Source organism: Nipponia nippon, unplaced genomic scaffold (genome assembly GCF_047370975.1).
Source record: "Nipponia nippon isolate SJK-2023a ecotype South Korea unplaced genomic scaffold, ASM4737097v1 scaffold_4, whole genome shotgun sequence".
Taxonomy (NCBI): domain Eukaryota; kingdom Metazoa; phylum Chordata; class Aves; order Pelecaniformes; family Threskiornithidae; genus Nipponia; species Nipponia nippon.
Window position 1 is genome coordinate 65,842,145 of NW_028262358.1, and position 22,045 is coordinate 65,864,189.

Here is a 22,045-nt window from a genome sequence, read left to right on the forward strand (position 1 = left end):
TGTTTCGACATTGGCACTCTACTTAAGACACGCAGAAGAATTTCACACCTCTTTTGGTGTTGTATTGCTTCAGTCTGACTGTCTGCAACGCAAACAAGACCTACAGTCAGAAAAGATTTATTTATAAAATGCGTAGGTTTAGGAGCCACAGAATGAGTGAACAAAGCTAAATCAGTGAACCTTTACATTTTCCCATGTACACTGTAACCACCTGAGACTGAATCACAAAGCTGATTACTTTTAGCTATTTTGGAAAAGAAGTTTGACTTCATTAATTCACCACACAAGCATAACACAAACATTATGTGGCTGTTTTGAATGCATTGTATCTACCTGTCTTCAGCCTGGAGTGAGGTGGTTACTTTCCCTTGAGATCCTCACCTTGGCCCCTCTCCTGGAGAAGGCATTTAAGCTGAGGTTAGGCCTTTTCTGACACCCCCTCCCCTCCAAACGACTATCCCACCCCAGTCCGTAATGGTTGACAGCCTGAAGGTGTAAAGCATATTCCCAAATCCCTGCTCAGACTAATCTGAAGCAGGGATTTAAGAGTCGTATTCATGTATCCTATGTGCTAACCAAAAGGCTTTGGGGCAACTCACAGTGAATCTTTCAAACTGAAGAGTTCCTCTTTATATAAATAATTCAGAAGTCCTGAAAAGCGTAGATTACAGCAACCAACTGGCATGCGGGCTCACTGATAAGACTGTCTAAGGATACAATCTCAGTCTACCCTTAGACTGGAAAACTTAATCCATTGTCACTAGAACAAATGGTTATACATATATAGGTCCTTATGTGTTTGGGGGTTGGTTGGTTGGTGTTTTTCAAGGCACCATAAATTAGCATACTGAAAAAGTGGCAAAAAGCAAGATCAAACGTTCCTCTGATGTGGGCTTGTGAATTCTTTTACTTATGTCTTGGTTACACTGTCACAACAAAAACAGCAATGGGAGCTTACAGATGTTCAAACTCTCTACTTCCCTATTTCCATCTTGCAGATAGAGATCATTGATTATCTTTCCATTCGTGGCTTCAGCTAAAGTTCTTATATCAGATGTGTTTACATGACTTCTTCAACTGGATGTGATAAGGAGACAGTAACACACAGGCAGTGGGCAGTAATGACCAGTGTGGTATAGTAGTATTCTGAACTGTAAGGCTACAAACTAAAGAAATGGGCTGTGTATGCCCTGACCATCAATGAACTAAATAAATGCAATCACCCTGTGGGGACATTGGATCCGTAATGCATTACTTAGTTCATCCTTTAGAACACCCTGTACATAAAGAGTTTGCACCAATGGATGCCAAAGCAGTTAAACTCCTACTTCTGATGTATAAAACAGGCCCATGAGACAGTCTGGTTTGTTTTTACCATCTAGCTCAATCATACCCATCTCACCTGGCTTCATATGCCAACACAATTCCTTAACACAAAAATCTGTGACTGACTGGATCCGTCATTATGAATTAATAGTACAAAACAAAATGTGTGCACCGTGAAATGTGTTAAAACTTAATTATTCATCTCCATACTCATGTGATGGATAAACTGGAGGAGGAGTGCTGTCAGTGGTTAGTAACCATATAATTCAGCAATCCTCAGTCATGCTAAGGTAGCAATCCAGAAGCGCTAGGCAGCGGCGTGCGTTGCTTAGCAGTGGTGCTCTGCTCTTTGACTCGGTGATTCTTAAAAGAAATCGGTATCTGCTACCGGGGAGGTGCGTGAGTCCTCCTGCCCTGCCCAGGGGTGTCCTGCCCAACTTGCTGGGGTAGGAAGGAAGGGCTAGTGAAGGAGAGGCAGGCCATGCCCCCAGCCACCCCATGGCAGCTGTCTGTCTTCAGCATGAGCCAAGCAAAACCCAGAGGTGTCTATGCCTGAGCTAGTCAGTCCTGGTTACTGTGTTTTAAACACATTCACTTGCTTTACTCTTTCAAAGTGCTGATGAGCTGTGAGCATCCTACGAATTATTCATAAAGTGTAGCAAGCTCTAGTTTTCCCAGTTATGCAGTGACCACCTGAAAAGGGACTTCTGGACAGGTTCTCACTGTCTGCCCAAAACTGATTGCGTGCGGTCGCTTGTCTTTACCGGTGAGGGCCGTTTGTTTAGTTTCAGGGTTTTCTTGAATGTCTTCCCAGTAGCTCTCACTCCTCTATCTGGCTGATTCATCCAACTGATCAAATGCCAAGACAATTCAAAGACTTTGTTCTTGTTTCTTTGCTGCCTGGTAAACATTTCTGGATTGAGCAAGTAGCTCTTTTTGAGGTTGATTGGCTATCTCAGACATGTGTCCATGCCTGATGATGGTACCTTTCATAGCCACTAGCAAAGACCCTTCTCAGCGAGAGGTCAGATCCTGACTTGGGGCATGATTGAGTCACTGTGTGAAAAAATCTTGCACTGATGTGAGACTTGTTTAAAAGAGATGTGCAATTGTTTGTTGCACTCCCTGTGAATGTGGAAGGACCGTGCAAGTAAGGAGTTCTGAGGGACAAATCCTACATATTTTTTCCACTTTAAAATTTATACCAACCGTACTGGTGTGTTGCTTCACTGTTTAAATATGGCTGAAAAGATCTTACTTTGAGTGCAGAGTGTAATACATAATAGCAATTAAAGCATGCAAAAAAAAAATTGAGTGATATGTTTTATAGCATCTCTTGTGTATTGAACCCATAAGTCCTGTGTAGATCACACTTGCTGGGAAAACCATGTAAATGCCATGTATCACGTGGTTCCACATGGGAACCCCAACTTATGTCATATGGCAGCTATGCAGACTCACTTAAGGATATGCATCACTTTCTACATGTTACTTAGGCTAAAAAGTTTTCTGTATCCATCCCTTAGGAACAACGGAGAGCAGCTTTGTCAAACATTAGCACCTTTGAGGATCTGCCAGCTGAACCACTTATAAATCTCCACCAACCCTTTTTCATGAGAATAGACTTGGTAAGCCCTTATTTTCAGCTATCCTTAACCATTTTTTGTAAGGTCACTACAACTGTCTGCTGGTTCAGCTCTCTGAACTGATTCATGATTCTAAACCAAGAGTGGAGCAAGCAAATAATTGCACCCATCCTTCTGAGTAATTAATAGATTAGCCTCGTCATTATGCATATTCTACACCTTATTAGCATGAGTCTTATTCACCAGGAAAGCTTGAATGGGCTTTGAATGGGAACAAGAGTAACCTTGCAAGAAGCAGTCAAGTAAAATGATTTGAGGGAAAGGAGATTGTTTCATTTCCCATTTTTTTTCGAGGTGGAATAGTTGCTACTCACAGTTTGGGTTTCTGGCCTAACTTTACAAATCAATGCTCCATTAAGACAGAAATCGTCATAGTTATAATGCATTGTTTACCTCTACACTTGCTAGATCAATCTGGGGATACAGTTTCACCGTCTACTTTCACCCAGTTGCCCGGGGAGTTGGTTAAAGGCACTGAGCCATCCAAACCCCACCCATAGCAAAAAAATGACATTTTCAGCTTAACCTGAACTGCTGATTGCATGATCACATGGAGAGCTGCAAAGAAGAGGGCTGAATTATGACTGCTGGGATTTAGGCTACTGTGGAATTGCACTGCAGGGCTTAAGTGTCAGAGGGCTCTGCACTGCTCAGTGACATGAGCTGGAGTCCTTTGCTAAGCCAACAGTGACATGATCAAAAGTACTGACAGTCCTGGTAAGAAATTTGTACTTCTGTTCTGGGAAAAAAAGAAAAGTCAGTGTGATATCACTTACAAGAAGAAATTACTTTTTTTCTTTAGTTTTCTGAAGCAGTCCCTGTGTTGTACTGAAGACCTTCAGCCTAATTGCTTTCTTTGTGGTATATGAGATTTCACTTTTGTGATTCATGAATTTTTAACCTTTACTTGATTTTTTTTTCCTGTTCTCAATATCCAGTAACCTTGTATTTTTAATTTAACACAGTTTTCTTAAAGTTGAATATAAAAGGGTTTGATTTTACAGGGGCTTCATTTCCAGAAGTTGTGCTCTTAAAAAAAATAAAGCAACTTTCTTGCATAGTTAAATGTATTATTTCATGGCTTGTGCACTGTTGCCAGTGATAGCAAGGACAGAGTCTCATCAGTATGAGTATTATATCACCTTAAAACACAGTCAAATTAACTTTCTTTTCTTCCTTTCAAATTACCAAATAACTTGTACAGCTGTAACAGAGAGGAGAACTTGGTACTTGGGTTGAATCTTGTTGCTGAAGTGGGACAGCTCATCCAGTAGTATGTAGATAGTACAGATTAAAATATTTTTAAAGTTCATATAGTAAAAACTTGGATACTAGAAACTACATATTTAATCATAAGCAAACGTATTAAGGAAAGAGTTGATTTTTTGTAATATTCTTCAGAGTTAATTCCTGCCGCAGAGGAATTTGTCTGCTTGATAAGCTCAATAGATGGACATGTTCCTCTTGATATTCCCCTTAACTCTGATCAAGGATTAGAAGGACTGCCTGGCTTGTTCATCTTTATCTACGGTTGAGTACTGATTGTGCATGTTTTCTTCCTAAATCTTCTTATGTAGCCTTACTCTTAGGTGATACGGGGTTTTTCTTGCATCTGCTGTATATTTGTATGTCTCCTGATCTTGCAGCTGAGTGTGTCTTACTCTACAATACCATGGAAATGAGAACTGAAATGTGCACCTTGAGATTTGGTCCTACATTGGTATTTGAATTTTCTTTCATTCAGCCATTTCTGTAAGCATTCAGTGCAATGCTTCGTGCTACTGTGTGCCCGATAAATGTCAGCAATAAGTTGTTTGCATTTTCTTGGAGGGGGGAGGCAGAGGTGCTCTCTTGGAGTATTTCCCTATATATTATTGAAAAGGTTTGTGGACAACTGATGTTCTTTTCATGATAACTCAGCACTGGAGCCAAGATGACATATTCCGCCTTCTATAAAGTTGCTTGAATATCTTTTAAATTATTTTAAAAATAGGTTGGTAGTAAGTGGAAAGAAAAAAATAAAGTCTCTGTAATGCATACAAAGTTAAAAACAAAATACGATAGCATCAAAAAGATGCACACAGGATACTTTGCTTATATCTTTGGTACCCATCAATTCCTACTCATCACACTTGCACCTTTGAGACCTGGCCCTGTACAAAATGCACCATGTAGCTGCGATGTATAGATGTGCACGCTTCACATTCCTCACTCTTGTACTAAAATGTACTAAAATGAACCTTAATTCTGACGCCAGTGACATCCACGTAGAGGCCTGTTAAAGGCTGATGTATTTGTACTCTGTGATGCCGTAGACGTTTTCTCGCAAGTCCACATGTAAAGTAGATATAATAACTCACTTTTCCTGTCTAAAATGTTTTGACATATGGGTTTATTCATTTAGAAGTGTCACTTCAAGTTGATGGTAGCTCATTATATCTTCTTGTAAAACAAGCTGCATGGTAAATTAGTGCATGTGCAGTATGGATCTCCTGCCAGCACAGGTGTGCTGGTCAGGGACCTCATCTCTCGCTGTTGTTTAACCAACTACATCAGCAGAAATCTGTGCCACAGACAGGTCTTTACCCTGATCTGATTAAAACCCAAGATTTTCATCCTTCAGTCTTGAAGGATTTTACAGTACAAGCAAGTGTTGTCCTGACTCATCCTAAGGAAAATTAATTTTCATTAATTTCATTACTTCATTTCACTAACCAGGGCTGGTTAAGTCCTAATGATAGACATTCACCCTGGGTGTTTGAAGAAATGGGTCCCAGTGATCGGCTGTATTTATTAGCAAACAAGGATCACTCACAATTAGAACTGCTCTGAACTTGACTTGAAGTTATGCTGCAAATTGCTAAAATACTGTCTGTCTTGAAAATGTAGCCACTGTTGGGTTTTTGTTGCTCTGACTTTTAAGGGTTGATTGAAAAATAGAAATATTCACGTGTTTTACCACACTGAGCACAGGGAACCCTTCACTGCATAGTCTTTTGATGCTACTGTAATAAATAGAATCGTTAATGAAGACAAATATCAGCATCCATGCTCAGGCTTTCTTGTTGCCTCCATAATGCTGCTAGAAGACTAGTGTGCTCTTTTCCTAGCTCCTTTTTCCATACCTTATGCAAGTAGGTGAAATCACTTTTGAGAAGCTTGCAAAGTAGTTGTGTGTAGTGATCCTTAATACAGATAATCTGATTTTTTTTAAAACAGCCTCTAAACTGTCATCACTTCCTTCCTCCTGAAGTGTACAGCCTGCATTTTCATGTGCAAAGGGCCGTTTTGCCGTGGAGTCAGCCACACAGGGCTAACTGTGCCTATTGTTGTGCACGGCTGTAGTTCGCCTGACACTTTCTGAAACCTTGGTATCCGCGTGTCTGCGTTAGCAGGGCTGTTCTGGGATGCTAGCCTTCTTACAGGATGAAGCAGTGACCTTTCCACCATTTTAATGTATCTCTCTGCTTTGACACTGCTGGTTGATAAGGCAAGTGTCTTTCTGCTTTGCATCCGGTTTTATCTTTCAAGTTTTTGGAGCCTTTTTTTTTTTTTTTTTTGCCCTACTCTTTGCAAGGAAGTAAGAAGTGTGACAGGAAGGTGTGATTTTTAATTTACACCAGAGTTCTCAACAAATAATGACTTTTCACACCCTGTTATTGCTGCTTAGCCTGGGGGTGGAGTTGTATGGCTACTGTTGTCATATCGAATTAAATCCACTCACGTAATTCTGAAAGACATTCCTCTTAAACTTAACCCTTTTAAGTTGTTGAAGTCTACTGGCACAAGAGCAGAAGCTGCAGTGCCTCTATTTTGGGGGTCTCTGTCGTCGAAGGATGAAAACGGGAATGTTTTTATGCAAGGATGGTGCAAAATTTTTTGTAGTGCAGCGGACCAGATCCTGCTGAGGTTTGTGCGGGTGAATCCTCGCGTTGGCCTGGAGTTCACTGCAGGCTCGGGGGACGCGTGTGGATGTGTTTTAAGCAAGGAAACGTTTGGCCAACGACGCCGGACACTCGTGTTCTCATCTGCAAAACTTGCTTGAGTCGTTTCCTCTAATGTTTGCTGTGGATTGCAAGCATACTCATGGAGCGCTCGGCCCTCCTTTATGTAGTAGAGCTAAAACACATTAATAAGAAAATCACCCTCGGAGAGAGCTTTCGGCTGTCGAGGAGTTGGCAGAGCAGGAGAAGCTTTGTCTTTATAAGTAATGTCCTCTTGAGGAGGCTGCTGTTGATTTGGGGATGCGACGTACCCCCCTCGCGATTCAAGCCCGTCCTTCGGGGCAGGGGCAGACGGTGCCTGCGGGGCCCCCCAGCCCCCCCAGCCCCGCCGGCCCCGGGGCGCGTCTCCCCGCTGCATCTTCCCAGGGAGGGCTGGAGCCCGAAGGATGGGACCAGCAAATAACAGGAGGAGTAGCCCTCTCTTCTCCATTTTCCAGGAGCTTTGTTGCCCCTAATTGTTGGTAATTGAGGGTTAAGTATTTGCTTGAGTACCTGCTTGGTGGTGCGGAGAGGGTTAAGGCGCTTGATTTACTATAAACACGTACGTGACAGACTCTTATCTGATGGTGCTTTGTTTTTTTTTTTCTTTCTGTCAAATGTCAGCCATTTCCTGATGAGCGTGGTGGTGGTGAATTTCACACCTTTTTTCTTCTCTGTGTGGAAACCTGGGTGTTAATGGTACTGGAGCAGGTCGTGTTTTATAAGGAATGAGGCTGTCTCTTAGAACAGAGGGGAAGCAGGGAAGGGAGAGGAGGTGAAGAAAGGCATCCAAGGAAACTGTCACTTGCAACAGGCATTAGTTGGATTATTTTGCACTATTTTTATTCACAGCATGTAAATGTAACATTATTTGCTCAGTGCATTTTTTCCTATGAAATGTTGGAGTTCAATTTAGAGTTCAGCATAAAAATAATCCTCTCTCTTCATTTCGCAGTGCAATTTAGCACTGCAACACCTGAAGATGGAAAATTGGTCGGTTGATCAAGTCTGCAACTGGTTGAGACAGAGAAATTTAGGAGAACTAGTTCCTAAGTTTCGTGGTAAGCATGTGTGTTGTTTGTGTGGGGTTTGTTTAGTATTTCGTTCTCTGCCTTTAATTGGCACTGCCTACCTTGTTTTGGGGCATGTGTGTATATGTTAACTTCAGACTTTTATAGAAATTTATTAGGGTGAGAACAAACATAGATCTGATAAATCAAAATAAATGTGCAGATTTATTACGAAGTCTCTGAGAAATGCTGGGGGGATGAGATTAAGCATGTATATAAATAGATACACCTTCTCAAATCAGAGCTGGCAGTTTAAAAGGCTTGACAGGGCCTATTTTATATTGTATAAATCTTTTGAAATAACGCAACTGTAGCGTGTAAATGTTTTATGTCTGAGTATATAAACACTCTACAAAAGAGCCCATGAGAAACTGTTACGTGAACAGGCTGTTCGTTGTGTGCTCTCTTAAAAAGCTTGTGTTCCTTCATTAATGAAGTAACAGTCTGCTGCAGTCTAAGCAAGGCCTGATTTAAAGCATTAAAATAGTCAGCTCGCTGCTTCTGTATGTTTCAGACTTGGCTTTTTGTCAGGGGAAGGTATCTGGCCAGTGACTAGGACTCCTAGCACTGCTTGGGAAAGGACAGTAGCTAAAACATCATCTTTTTAGCAGTTGAAGACGACCATCGGCAGTAGAGAGCATCCTTGTCTTTGATCTGTCCTCCATCATCACGTTTTTAAGCATATAGAATGTTACTGTAACTATAAAGTTATTTTACAGTAGTTCTTTAATCCCCTTCAATCTGCAGAAGAAGAAGTAAGTGGAGCAGCTCTTCTGGCTCTTAATGATCGTATGGTGCAGCAGCTGGTGAAGAAGATTGGGCACCAGGCAGTGCTGATGGACCTGATTAATAAATACCAGCAACAAAAAAGTGGGCTAGAGCCCCTTACCTACTGTTGTGAAACGGTTTCTCCAAAATTGCCAGAAGTAATCAGTGGGTGAGTTTGTACATGGCACAGAAAATATCAGTCTGGGTATAGTTGTATCCTTTTCATAGCAATTTAAAACCGGTGCTTACTAGCTCTACAGTTGTGAGTTGTAACTGTTTTTTATACTTTGAATATCTCTAAAAACATGTGAAATGCAAAATAAGGTTATTACCTTGTGGTAATAAACAGGGCACCAACATTCATGAACAGCACCATTAATTAATTTAAACTGCTCTTCATTTCCAGTTCTAGGACTTAGTTTTCATTTGGATGAAGCATTGTCAAACTTACAGAAAATTTTAGCTGTAGTGAATTTGCAGTATTAAGCACTTATTTTCAAATGTTTGCAAGCCTTGGAGTAAAATCATGATTTAGCTAGAGACAGTGTTTGTGTCACAGGTGTATTTAAATTCAGTTTCTCAAAGGAAGCTCTAAATTTGACCTAGGTGTAAGCATTTAGTAATCCCACTGTGTGGAATTAGATAGATTTTTAGAAAACAAATTTTGCAGCGATTGTCTTCACTGAGCATGTTCTGGCTCTTGGCTGAGTACTGTTTCTTTTTTTGTTTGTTTGGGGCTTCTTTTTTGGGGGAGGCAGAGGTTGGTTGGTTGTGGGTTTTTTTGGTTGGGGGTTTTGATGTGGGTTGGTTGGGGATTTGGGGGTTGGTTGATTGGTTCCCCCCTCCTATCCCTCCCCTCCATTTTGATCTGTTGTAAGTCTTGCAGGATTATTTTTTTCTGGATGTCTTGGCTGAGGAGAGACATCCTGAGCTCTCCCAAGAATTTTGACAGTAGAGAATGGCTTGCCATGGATGCAAAATGCTCCTTTTTGAAGGAAAGGACCCTAGCACTAAGCCTGCATTAGTAGTAGCCCAGTAGGAGTAGATCTGTAGACCATTCTCTGTAGCATTTGCCTTCATCCAAAAGGAGTTTAGGTTGTGCACTCTGAGATGACTCCACAGTGCAAACCAAAGCATGGTAAATGGTGATGATTCGGTTATTTCCAACCAAATTGCACTCATGAGCAGAACTGAACTGCTCACGTAGATAACACCGTCTTGTCCTTGTGGAAGTATTTATGAAACCCCTTGGGTAAATGGTCCTGCATCCTTGTAGGGAAAGGGGGTGCAGGAAGAAGGCAATGTCACCGCATGTATGATTTATCATAGACCTGAAGTATGCAATCACAGCCAGTCTCAGCTCTCTGCACCAGGGCCCTACCTCACTTGGTTTATAGGAAGCTCCCTCTTTGGAGGTAGAGCAGGTGTCTGCTGTGAAGACGACCACTATACTTGGGCCCTGTACTTCATCCGAAGTGCAGTAGATACATAGTGATTTCCCCAGGGGATTTCAGAAGAAGAAAGCATGTTCTTATGCTTAGGGCAGTTTGAATGCTGCTTTGAATATTTAGATTTCATCCTTGACTTTGTCAGGGATGTTTGGCTAGACTGTGTCTCAGGCGTGATTGTTCCCTGTGTACTTCTCAAGTCCTACAAGTCAGGCTTTACTGTCTCACAAAGAGCATGCAGTTGCAGTAGCGCGAGGGCACAGCTTTTCCTTGAAGTTCTGCAGACTCCAAAAAAATCAAATGCTGGAGATCTCAAATATTAGTGAATATAATCTACCTTAAAATCTTTCCCTACCTAGTCTTCTTGCCTGGAAAATAAGATGCTGATATTCCTCTATTTATGGGGAAGTTAGGTAAATAAGCTGCTGTTTCTGAAACGTTTTCTGTGTCCAAGTCAAGAAACACAGAATAAAACTCAAGCACGTTTAAGAAATGCATTCAGTCGTGTATTTTAGGATGAGTAAAAAATCAAGATATTCTATGCAGTTTGGGGTATATAGAATGATGAAAAGCTGCCGCAGTAAAAATAGTATTTTATTATAAAACAAAAGCTGTATCCTCATATGCAGGTATCTGGAACTGTCACTTCGTAACTCTGGAGTGCTTGTCTTAGTGATGTAGTTTGAAATTATTTTGTCTGTTCAGTACATCTTGAACAAAGTCCTCTAAGAATAATTTCTTTTGACCTAATTCAGGGACTTGCAACTAGAACAAAGTGTATGAGACACTCTTTTGAAGCAATGTAATAAAATTATTTTCTTTGTAAGCTACTTTGACACAGAGGAACAGAACATGTGACAAAATCAAAAATTCATAGACCCACAATATATGTGAAGTGACCTCGCGTATCCTCTGTTGCTCAGTGATGTTAGGCTGAATTGCAGTCTTGGTTGCATGAGCAAAGTCACTGCCCTAAGGTTCACTGTTAGTAGCATCCGTAGCTGGGCGTGTGGTCCCACAGAGGCATGGGACAACTGTGAAAACTGAGTCTGCGTGTTCCTAGTCCTTCTCCTGCAGTGCTTGAGCCCAGGTGAAAACCAACCACCTCTTCTGTTTTGCAGAATTATTTTTCAGTCAGGCCAGTCCCCAGAACTAGCTCACCCTGCCAGTACCAGGGCCGAGGTGAACATGGCATTGCTCAGGGCAGGGGAGAAAGCAGCACCATAGCCATCTCCTTCTGCATCAGCTAAAGCAGCTGTGAAGCTTCCAAGAGCTGTCAGCAGTATTGCCCTGTCATTTTTCTCGCATGAATGATCTCCCCAGTGCTTGTTGGTGCACTCCTGGCTGGCCACCTCTTTATCCTGGTGTCCTTAGCACATCTTCTAACTGCATGCGAATTGTGCTCAGCTCACCTCACCTCTCTGCTAGGAACAGAAATAAAGTCATTCCTTTGACATGGAGTTTTGAGTGTGGTAGGTGAACATTTTCTGTGTGGAAGTAATATAGACTTGTGAAAGGACACTAAACATGACTTACATCTCCAGCAGTTTGGATCAGGACACAGAAGTAGCATCTTGTGTCTGTCAGTGGTCAGGTGGAAGCATTCTGGGCCATGCAGTAGAAACTGTTTATGTGCACATGAGGAGATCACACAGATGTTACCAGGTAAATATCAAGATCCTTTCCAGTTCCAAGATCGATTGTTTCTAGGAGCCACATAGAGAACATACTGGATTTTTCTGGTTTTAACTGGATAGCTGAAAAATAGATGTATTGATTCGTGAAAAGGGGAAGCTCCCCTTATAAACTTGGCAAACATTAATGTCCCTTCCAATAATAGCCTTTCATGTGTGAGAGCAACTGAGGCTGGAACAGTTTATAAAGCAGCTTTGGAGCTCAGAGATTCTGAAGAGATGAGGTACAGAAAGGAAACTATACCCCCCCCCCCCACACACACCCCCCCCCCCAAAAAAAGAAAAGGTTGGTGGCTGCCATGAATTCTTGGCAGCAGAACAGTAGCCCCTATCTTAGCTCTGCTTTTCCCCCAGTGCAAGGCAAAACTGTTGATGTTGACTCCTACCAACAATTGAAGAAGAAATAACAGGAAAATGAGGAGAGAGAGAGAGAGAGGTGGAAGCAAAGGCTAAATGGAAAGCAGTGGCTTGGACTGGCACATAGAAAAGGGGGTATCTGGAGTTTTTGCTGCTAGTGTCAGGCTAGAGTTGGAATAAATAACCAGGAACAGTGGGATGTGAGACCAGGTGGATTTTGGGGATCTTCTAGAGCAGTTTAAGTAATGCAAAGCTGACTTCAAGGTCCAAGATGGACTTAACCTCCAGACCAAGTGTTCAAGGTTCTAGCTGAATAGAAACTGCCTTACAATACTATGTAAGTCACTCTTTCACCCCAACCCTTGCATATTGTAATGGTTAATTATTCCCAGAGATTAGGAGATGCCAGGCTACAGAGATGGCAGTTATCCTGCAACCCTGAGAAGCTTTATTTTCTTGGGTTTTGTAACTGTGTAGTAAGTAGAATATCACTAGGCAGTATTATTTACAGTTTTCCTTTTAACCTGTCAGAGTTTGATAACTGAACTGAGAGATTGATTAAGAGACATTAGCATTACATAAAATCATGACTATTCAATATGCTAATTTTTCTCCTTTTCTATTTTTGCCACTGGTATTTTAGAACCCTAAAATACCTCTTTTCTATAAACTGCACAAAACTTGACAGTGGAAAATCCTTTTTCTTTTTTTTCTTTCCTTTCCCCTCCCCTTTTTTTTTTTTCCTTCCAGGGCCACTGACAGACAAATGTTAAATTCTTCTGGTCCTGTGGAGCAGAAAAAATATCTGTGCTCAACTGAAAATGAAGAAGGCCTAATTGATCACAGAGTGCTAAAGCAAAAGTGAGTTTATACTGCATTTGCTAAATTTTCCTTACCTTTTGAAAATGACATAAACACTTATTTTTGCTTCATTAAGACTAAACAGATACTTTGTAAAAAGTTATCTTCGTTATTGGAGGCCAGGTTCAGGTATATCCAGGTATATTTAGAAAAGAGCAGGAGCAGAAACTTATTAGGATTTGACTGAATAAAATAGTCTAATGGTGGTTTTTTTCTACTCTCCATCCTCAGTCCTTGCTTACTATCTCATGATCTCATGTTGCCTCATGCAGAGGCATGAAATAAAGACAGGTTTGTCTGTATTTGTCTAGTTTTTAAAAATCCTCTTTTACAGATATCTTTCCAACAGCAATCTGGCAAATTAATCATTACAGAGTGGAATATGGCTATAAAGAATCGTGTGCTTGAGGCACCTTAAATATAGCACTTGCAAAGGTGGGCGTCTTGTTCCATTTGCACACTCATTTTCCTTGGGTATCAAAATGAGTTGTCTTAAAAACTGGAGGCAAGGCAGGAGGTTTTGTTGGGGTTTTCTCTTTTTCCCTACGCATGCCTTTCCCCTTGGAGATGGTTAGTTAGTGTTGAAAGAGTGCCGTTTCTCTTTCAAGGCAATTGTTTTCTTGCTTGCGAAGCTTTCTCTGCTGGTCATTACCCCCCTTTATTCCTGCCTGCTCTTTCTCCCCCATGGATGTGACTGGCTTCACCATCAGTCTGATATTCTGGGATAAGGGGAGGTCTTTCTGTAAAAATGTCTATTTTATCACTTTAAAAATGTAACAGAGAGTTAGGGATAAGGCTGCCTGGGAACAGAGGAGAGGTCTCAGTGAATCACATAGTTAATGCTTCCAAAAGAAAGTCCTGCCACGAGCTTCAAACGAACAAAACAAAAAACCCAAACCCAAAGATCTTGTCAGCATCGTTGCCAACGAAACAAACCCAAGTCACTTAAAACCCTCGAAACAAACCCAAGTCACTTAAAACCCTCGGAATAAACCATTAAAATGATCTTGCAAGGATGGTTTTTAGCCTGTACTTCTAAAGGATGCTTATTTTTAATTAATGATGAGTAATTTGCCTTGTGCTGTATAAAGAGTTTTAAATGGGTTGTGTGAATCAGTGTAACCCAGAATAGACTGATTTTAGGAAACGTTCTCAGCAAATGTTGTCAGTAGTAGCTTTCAAAGGCCCATAATGGCCCGTTAAGGGAAAGGGACTGTAAAAGAGCAGTGCCAATTCGCCTTCGGGCCAAGGAGCAGAAGAGGAGGGAAGTCTGCTGCTGTAAATGGAAGTGCCCCTTCTCCGTGAAGCAGTAGATGCCCTAAAAGTCAGTGGAGCTGTGAAGATTTGTAGTCTTGAAGACCTGAGTAAATTTTATGAGGGCTTCTCTTTAAAGGTCAGATGAGAAACTGGCAAATGCCTTTCTCTGAAACAGCTGATGTAACTGACTGAGGATGAGGATGGAACTGAGCAGCCCTTGCACCCATTAACTGCTGCACTAGGTTCATCCCAAGCTAAATACTATTTTTGGAGGTGAATACTGCTGTTTATGTATGTCTATGATTTGACCCACACTGCTAAATGCAATATTATAGAGTTCAGGTTTGACTTTTTTGTTGTTGTTTTTTCCTTTTCTTCCTACCTTCCTTTCCCTACAGTACTCACTGCATTTTCAACAACTGATGGAAAATTTTAATGTTTTATATGCTTGAGGAGATTATGTCAGCTATAAGCATGTTGTGAAGGGTTGAACAAGAAGTTTGTTTTAGAAACTTGTTTATGGGAACAGAAAACGTTGCCTTAACTATAATATAATGATAGATTCTTAGCCTAGAGTATAAAAGTAACCCCCGTCTATTCTGCTAAAATACTTACTTTGAAATCTGGGTGGGTTGATTGGTTGGTTTGTTTTTCACTCAAATTCCAGTCCATAGATTTATGTGTCATGGTGAAAAGTGGTTTTTCACATCAGATTAATGGTGGCTATTTTTTTTTTTTATTTTGGCATAATGTTAATCAATATTTCTGCTAGATCAACTAGTGGTTTTTTTCCCATTGCTTTGAATTTGGAGTGTTTAAAGTCTGTGCATGTGTTTCTCTCTCCTAGTCTCTCATTCTAACTAACGGGGAAAGGAAAGCTGTAGTAATACAAGGAGGTTGTTCTGCAAATAAAACACTTTGGACTGTCTTATTCTGAGTAAGAAGGAGGGTAGGTACCCATTTTTCATCAGCCAGGCCAGATTTGGAAGAGCAACTAAGAACAATGATGACTCCCACTCTTCCTTAGTGGGTGTTCCCACCTCACCCAGTTATTTGGCAGCAGAACAGTTCATATAAGCGCTTCTAGAGTCACTTCTGCCAGGGGTTAGTTTAATTCAGTGGGGTTGGTTTAATTGTACAATTCAAATGATGGTTATTTGGCTAGGGTTACACTTGTAGCCTCTGTCTCCTCATTCATTTCATCCAATCTGCAAAAGAGTAACTTGAAATTTTGTGGGTTGAGTTTTTGGGGGGTTTTGTTTGTTTTCCCCCAAAGACCCATGCAACTACAGCTTCAAGAGCTGGCATGGTTTTGCCTGAAATTAATTTGTGGGTGCTTTTATGGATTATTAGTACTGGTGAATTGGCCTGAAGTTTCTCTGTATGTTTCCTGTGTAGATAGTCCTAACAGCTGTGTTAAGTACACTCTTCTGTATTACTAAATATTAAAATAATATCAAAGAAGATTGCTTAAACACAAAAATAGAGTAAGTGGATGCAGCAATCGTATAATTTTATTTTTCTTGTATTGAATTTGTGCATACGTATAACCAGATGAGGTTTGCAGGTTACCTCAGTGGAATAACTTTTTCCTAGCAACTACAGAAGCAAAAACAGCCAGTCTTTTTGTTAATCTCCCAAGAAGATTAATCTTGAAGCAGTGCTTTTCTGTGAAGACAATAAGATAGCTACAAAGGACGATTCAATAAATACATTTCCCCTATACCTGCTTTTCTGTATCGGAGTACCAGCAGTCTGATGGCTCCAGGCAGCCTGGTGTTTATCTTGTTGCTAAGACAGAGGCTGTCATTACTTGTAAATACCTGACACTGCTGTGAAAAACCAACCTTTTATTGGTTGGTTTATACGTCCTGTCTGCCTTTCCTCAAGGTGTTTGTTTATCAAATGACATCCCTAACATCCTTTTTTCATTGTTTCCAATATGATGGTCCAGCTGGTTTCCTTCAAGAGTGATGTCCTGGATATGGGTTTATTTGTACATTTATTCTTTCTATTAAAAATGTGTTCTGTAGCTCTTGAGTGTTGTGTAACAGATTTACTGTCTGAACGCCTTGAAGTAATTTGCTCAGAGCAGGCTTATGTGCACAAGCAGGATAACAGATCTTCTGGCCAGCCTTGACAGCCTTGAACTTCTCTATTTGCTGCGGATTTGGAAGATGTGGTCAGTGTTCAACTAAACCTGAGCCTGCTAAGTGTTCATATACCAATAAGGTCGTTGCCAGCATTGACAGTATGTTGGTGCTGGTGCCCACGTAAATTTGGGCTGATACCTAGAATAATAAATTGGAATATTTATTTTAAAATAAACTTGTCTCCTGTCTCCAAGATGGCTATGCTGGCCGGCATGGTTGCAAACCACTGTTCCTTCATTTCCTCAGCGTGGCCGGCTCGCCTGCCGCAAGCCCTCTCGAGGTCAGGCACCTGCCAGCATGCGCTGGTGCAACCTTGGAACTGGTAACACCCCGCTGATAGGGACTGGAGGTGAGCTGAGCTGAGCGCGGAGCTATGTTAACGATGCTGTACTTCTCCTTAGCTAGGGCAGTCTCGCATCTGGTTTGGTCGGACTGCAGGCAACTGCACTGACTACTGGGTAGCTGTGTGTTTTTTTGATTTTGACACATCATTCTGCTAATGATCTTTATAGAGCTCCTTCCTTTGCTTCCCCGTTACCCGTACATAGATACTCTTGATCTGTGTTTAATGTGTTTTATCAGAAACACACTTATGCTTGTGCTTTAAAAAGAAGAAAAGAAATAAAGAAAGAAGAGAGTGAGTATCTAGTCTGAAAAATTGTTGCTTAGTCAATCATTTCAGATGATTTTGCTCCCTTTACACAAGAGAGCGAATATTACTTTTATCTGTATACTTATATACACATATGCAGCTATAGTCCTACAAAGCAAATCTCATCTGGACTGTGCCTCTTATATATAACAAGACTTTCTTAGTTTCTGTGCAGAAACCTTATTGTTGATATCATCAGAATTATTTATAGTAGATGTGATGATCTTTTTTTCAGTTAGTTCATATGGACATGAAAAGCAGCCATAAAAAAACCCATGTTAAGTCTTTGACAGTGGTCAGTAGTAGGAGAAAGGAGGTACTGTCTGTCTGTTTTGTTCAGAAGTACAGACATCAGATGCTTCCTTTGATTATACCTTTACAACAACTAATGTTTAGGGATTCCAAAATGATAAATTGCATCTAGCCCATTAATTTTAATGGTGATTGACTGAATCTTTCTTCTATGAATTTGTCTCAATACATCCGAAGCTATCTATTGTTTCAATAGTAGATTCCTCTGTTGAATGATGTATCATAATAGAAAAATAATTTCTTCTTTTTTATTTTAACAATTCCTGATAATTTCACTTCAATTGTTATTCCATCTTCACAAAAACTGTTATATCTGTGGGTTTTGGTTTGTTTTCTGTAGGGTTTGGGGGAGATTATTTAAATTTAAGTTTTCAGTTTATGTGGTTGCGAGAATTTCTGCCACTTGTTTTTTAAGTCAGCATTTCATGTCTCCGTCATTGCAGCAGGAAGCTTAAGAATACTAACAAATTAAAAAACCTAGAAGACTCAATAATATCTTCTCTGTGCTTGTTGCCCCAGTGTTTTGGGAGTCAAAGCAACTGGACTCATGATTTTAGAGTGCTCAAGGTCAGCAGAGCTGAATTTACTGTTATGGTGCCGTGAGTCTTCCACAAAAGTTTGCAGGAAAAAAAAAAATTGTTAAATCTCCTTTCTTCCATACCAGAAATAAGCCAAGTCTTACAAATTACTTGCAGGAGGTACTAACTGCATTGCCTTGCTAAGTTCTAGCAAAATCATAAAAACAACAATCAAAAAACCCCAAATACATAAAATTCTTTCGATATAGTATAACACATCTTTCATGGGTGAATGCAAATAAACGCTGTTTCATTAAAATGGCCTGATTTAGCTGGCAGTTCTGTCAGTCAGATTCCCCAAGGAGCATTTTCTCTCCCCCCGTCTGTAACCTACAGCTGCTGCCCTTGCATGAGATGGAAGTGCAGAGCCTTCGCTTACGTGATGCAGCTCCTCAGAACGGAAACTGCCAAAACATCTTGACTCCCTCTAAAAGAAGGTTGTGCTTGCGTCTCACAAACTTTCTTTGAAGCTGATTAATTTTGCCTGTAACTTCATGCTTCTACTGAATGTGATGATTTCTATAGCAAGGGTACTGCAGGAAAAGCTGAAACTGGAGCTGCTTTGGGAAACGGGCGGCTACCGTGTCTGTCAGCTCCTGTGTCCTAGCCTTGCTGAAGCTAACACTGCTGCGGCTAACTTCTTGTTCAGTCTAAAGGATACCTGCCCCTATGTTTAGTGGGAACTGAAAAAGTAAGACATCATCAAGCACTAGGTAGACTGCAAATCCCAGGCTTTAAGGAATAACTGGGAAACTGCATTCATGTTGGAAAGTAGGAAACAGTAGTGAAGCACATGAAGGGAAAGGCATGAGAATCTTTCAGGCACAGATCTCAGAACTGTGAATAGAAAAGAGCGTCCTATTTTATCCTACTACTGAGAAGGGAAAAAGAGTTTCTTTTGATATTTCGTCATCTGTCATAATTTCTTCCTTTTGATGGAAATAACCTTTACAACCTTAAATATTGTCATAAAGTTGAAAGCATATAATACATGTGTTAGTGAAATGGAACATTTTCTACAGCTGCAGACTTTTCCTTTCCTTCCCATCTGCAGGCTCCAGGTTTTCTTTTCTCTTCTGTTTCTTCCTTGGCTTTGTAGACATGGACTTTTTTCCAGCCTACAAATCTTCAGACAGGAGTCTCTTTCTGATGTTTGGTGTAGACATGTGAAAGGCTAGACCTTCACCTGTGAAAAATGGGAATCTATTGAGGCTCCACTCATGTGCTGAGTTTTATCTGGATGTGCCAAACGTGGGAACCCACTGATGTCAGCAAGGTTCTAATCAACTGTGATGTCCTCTGAGTTACTGGACCTAAGCTGATAAAAGATGTAGCAATGGGTAGCATGGACTTTACTGAAGTAGACATACAATGAGAAAAGCATGTAGCACAGAGTCTATTTATGTGTGTGCTCAGCTGCCCTTCAAGTCACTTTTTTTTTTGTTTTGTTTTTAAATAAACTAAACAGATGCAGGAAACTGATCCTTCTTACCAGTATGCTCAGAAGCTTAAAAATGACAAAATCATATGATCTCGTGTTTGAACCTGTTTCTAGGTCTCTACTGCACTTTGCAGTTATCTTGATTGAGCTGTCTATGTTGATGCCAAGATTATTTTTACTGACTTGTTACAGCTAATTCAGGCAGTTTTGTGTCTCTGCCTGAGGTTGCACAGGACACTGGACTTGGAGAGCATGATCTAAAACCTTCATTGAGTGATCTGGGTGATGCTGCAAGTGTGTAAAATCTTTGCCTTTTTAGCAGCAGAACAAGATATTCCCTGGGATTAGGGATCCCAGGGGTTCTATAATTCAAATAGGTGGGGGTTTGGGGGTTGTTTTTTTGGTTTTTTTCTTTTTTTTGTTTGTTTGGTTTTTGTTGGTTTTTTTTTTTTTGCCAGCTGAGGGAGACAAATGGCTCCTCCCAAAATGATGTTATTTTATAGTTTCATGTCTCAGTAAACATTCTGTGCATGAGCAGTGTACGGCTGTAATGGAGTCAAAGAAAGAACTAGCTGTGTGAGAGTGCTGTGACTTAGCACAATAAGTAAAGTGGTTATCTGCAAAAGCTGAGTGGTCAAAAGCTCTGTGATTAGTTGTGTCCTTGCCGAGGAGATGCTTCTTAGGATGCAGTTCCATATTGCAGCTAAACATAGAGACCAGCTTGCTTCCTCTGCGCTGGTATTTGTCTCACCTCATGGGCAGCTATTTTGGGGACATAAACGGTGAGGAAACTAAACCAAGAAGAAACGTGAAGAATTTCATCACTGTAGCTCCTTGAAGTAACTTGCTGCATGGTTAGAGGCTTCCCGGCACCAGTAAGAAAGGGGTAGAGACGTGACAGCAGGGGGAGAGGGGGACTGACATTAGGCAGCAGCTAGCCATCGGATTGAATTAGCTGCAGCACCGAATGTCTCAAGAACTGAGAGGAGAGAAAAGATGTAGTAATTTGCACTTTGTGATTTTGTGATCTTGATCTTATCTCTGTCTCAGGTTAGCTAGAAGACCAGAGAGGGATGGTTAGAAACAGGCTATGTATGTTTGTACCTAAATGTCTAGCTGTAATGCTGTTCTCCACAATCACGGAAGGTCTTGGCTATATGCATAAATCTCAGTGCGCGTACAGTTTAACTGAACTGCTCCTTTACTGAAACAAGTTTGCATGTGAGCATTTCTGGGGATAAAGTTTAGTGTGGAGTTGTATCTCTTTTCAAAAAAACTTGTATTTCATTATAAAATATTACTGCACATATTTAACATGACTGCCCAACAGCAATGATTTCAGCAAAAGCTAGTAAAATATTAATCTTGCACTGTGGAGACTAAAGCAATTTTTGGGTCTTGTTTGGACAGCAAGGAAGTATTTTCTGTGTTGGGTAAGGCTGAAGAGAAATGGAATTTGGAGTATTTTTGTTGTACTGGCAAATGCGAAGGGACTGGTAGAAGGGAGAGTTACCATGCCTCCCTGGCTATCTGCCATCCCAACTCCAAGAAAATTTTATTTTCTTCAAGTAACTGAGTAGAGTTCAGTTTGCCTGAACTGAACCTGCTAATCTCTTCCACTTTTTGAAATGGCAATTCAGCTTCACTGGTATTAGCAACAACAGGAATTTCAGTGCTGCTCAGCTACAAATTACTGTATGTTTTAAACTTTTGTACATTTTTGAGCTAGTTTAAGGATAGCATGTTAAAAACAGTGTGTAGTAACTTGTAGCCTGTCTGCTACATCACTTTCATCAGTAAAGTTGGTGGAAGTACAGGGTTCAAACTCATAGGCTGCAGAGCTCCTCATTGATGCTACATCGAACATCTGCACTTTATTTGCATAGGAGGGATTTCCAAGTGATTTCAGAATCTGGGTTCGGTTTTATTTTCCCATTTGTGTACTAATTTATCACCAAAAAAGGACCTGAATGTGTCTGTGTAGATACGTTTGTCACTTCTCACGCAGCTTTTCCTTCTTTTGAGACTACAAAGTACTAATAGAAGTTCACTACAGTTTGCATCTACCGTTAACCATCCGTGTCCCATAAAATCTGGCGAGCTTGGAGAGACAGCAGCCTTGGCCATTTTGTACCTGTTTTGCATGGGGTAACAGTAATGCTGTGAGTACTGCTATTACTGTTTAATATAAGTATGAGGATCACATGACAGTACGCAAATTATTTCTTTTTTTTTTAGCACTGCATCACAGTTTGCGGTAGTGCTGGCATTGGTAAAGTTATATCGTGGCTGTAGAGCTTTTACCAGCCTGCAAGCTACCAACCTACGTTAAAAATGCCAAGATGGTGTGGCAGCATAACCAGGTCAACAAGGTTGAGAATTACAGGCTAATCTACTCAAGAAGGTATTGAGGCTATAGCTATGGCTATAGGGGCCCAAAATAATCTGCCTCCCAGGTATATAGTAATCTTTCAAATGGTGTAAACTAAGCTATTGCAA

At 40.7% G+C, this 22,045-nt stretch overlaps 1 protein-coding gene across 1 annotated transcript in view; it reads left to right on the forward strand.

The window, feature by feature from the left end:
• Positions 1-7,737: 7,737 nt before the first annotated feature.
• SAMD3 (sterile alpha motif domain containing 3) overlaps positions 7,738-22,045 on the forward strand; it is a 41,394-nt gene continuing 27,086 nt past the window's right edge. The window contains exons 1-4 of the mRNA XM_009460830.2: positions 7,738-7,810; positions 7,911-8,016; positions 8,773-8,962; positions 13,043-13,153. Coding sequence (XP_009459105.1) covers positions 7,938-8,016; positions 8,773-8,962; positions 13,043-13,153 — 380 coding nt within the window. The 5' untranslated portion in view covers positions 7,738-7,810; positions 7,911-7,937. The remainder of the gene's footprint in view (positions 7,811-7,910; positions 8,017-8,772; positions 8,963-13,042; positions 13,154-22,045) is intronic.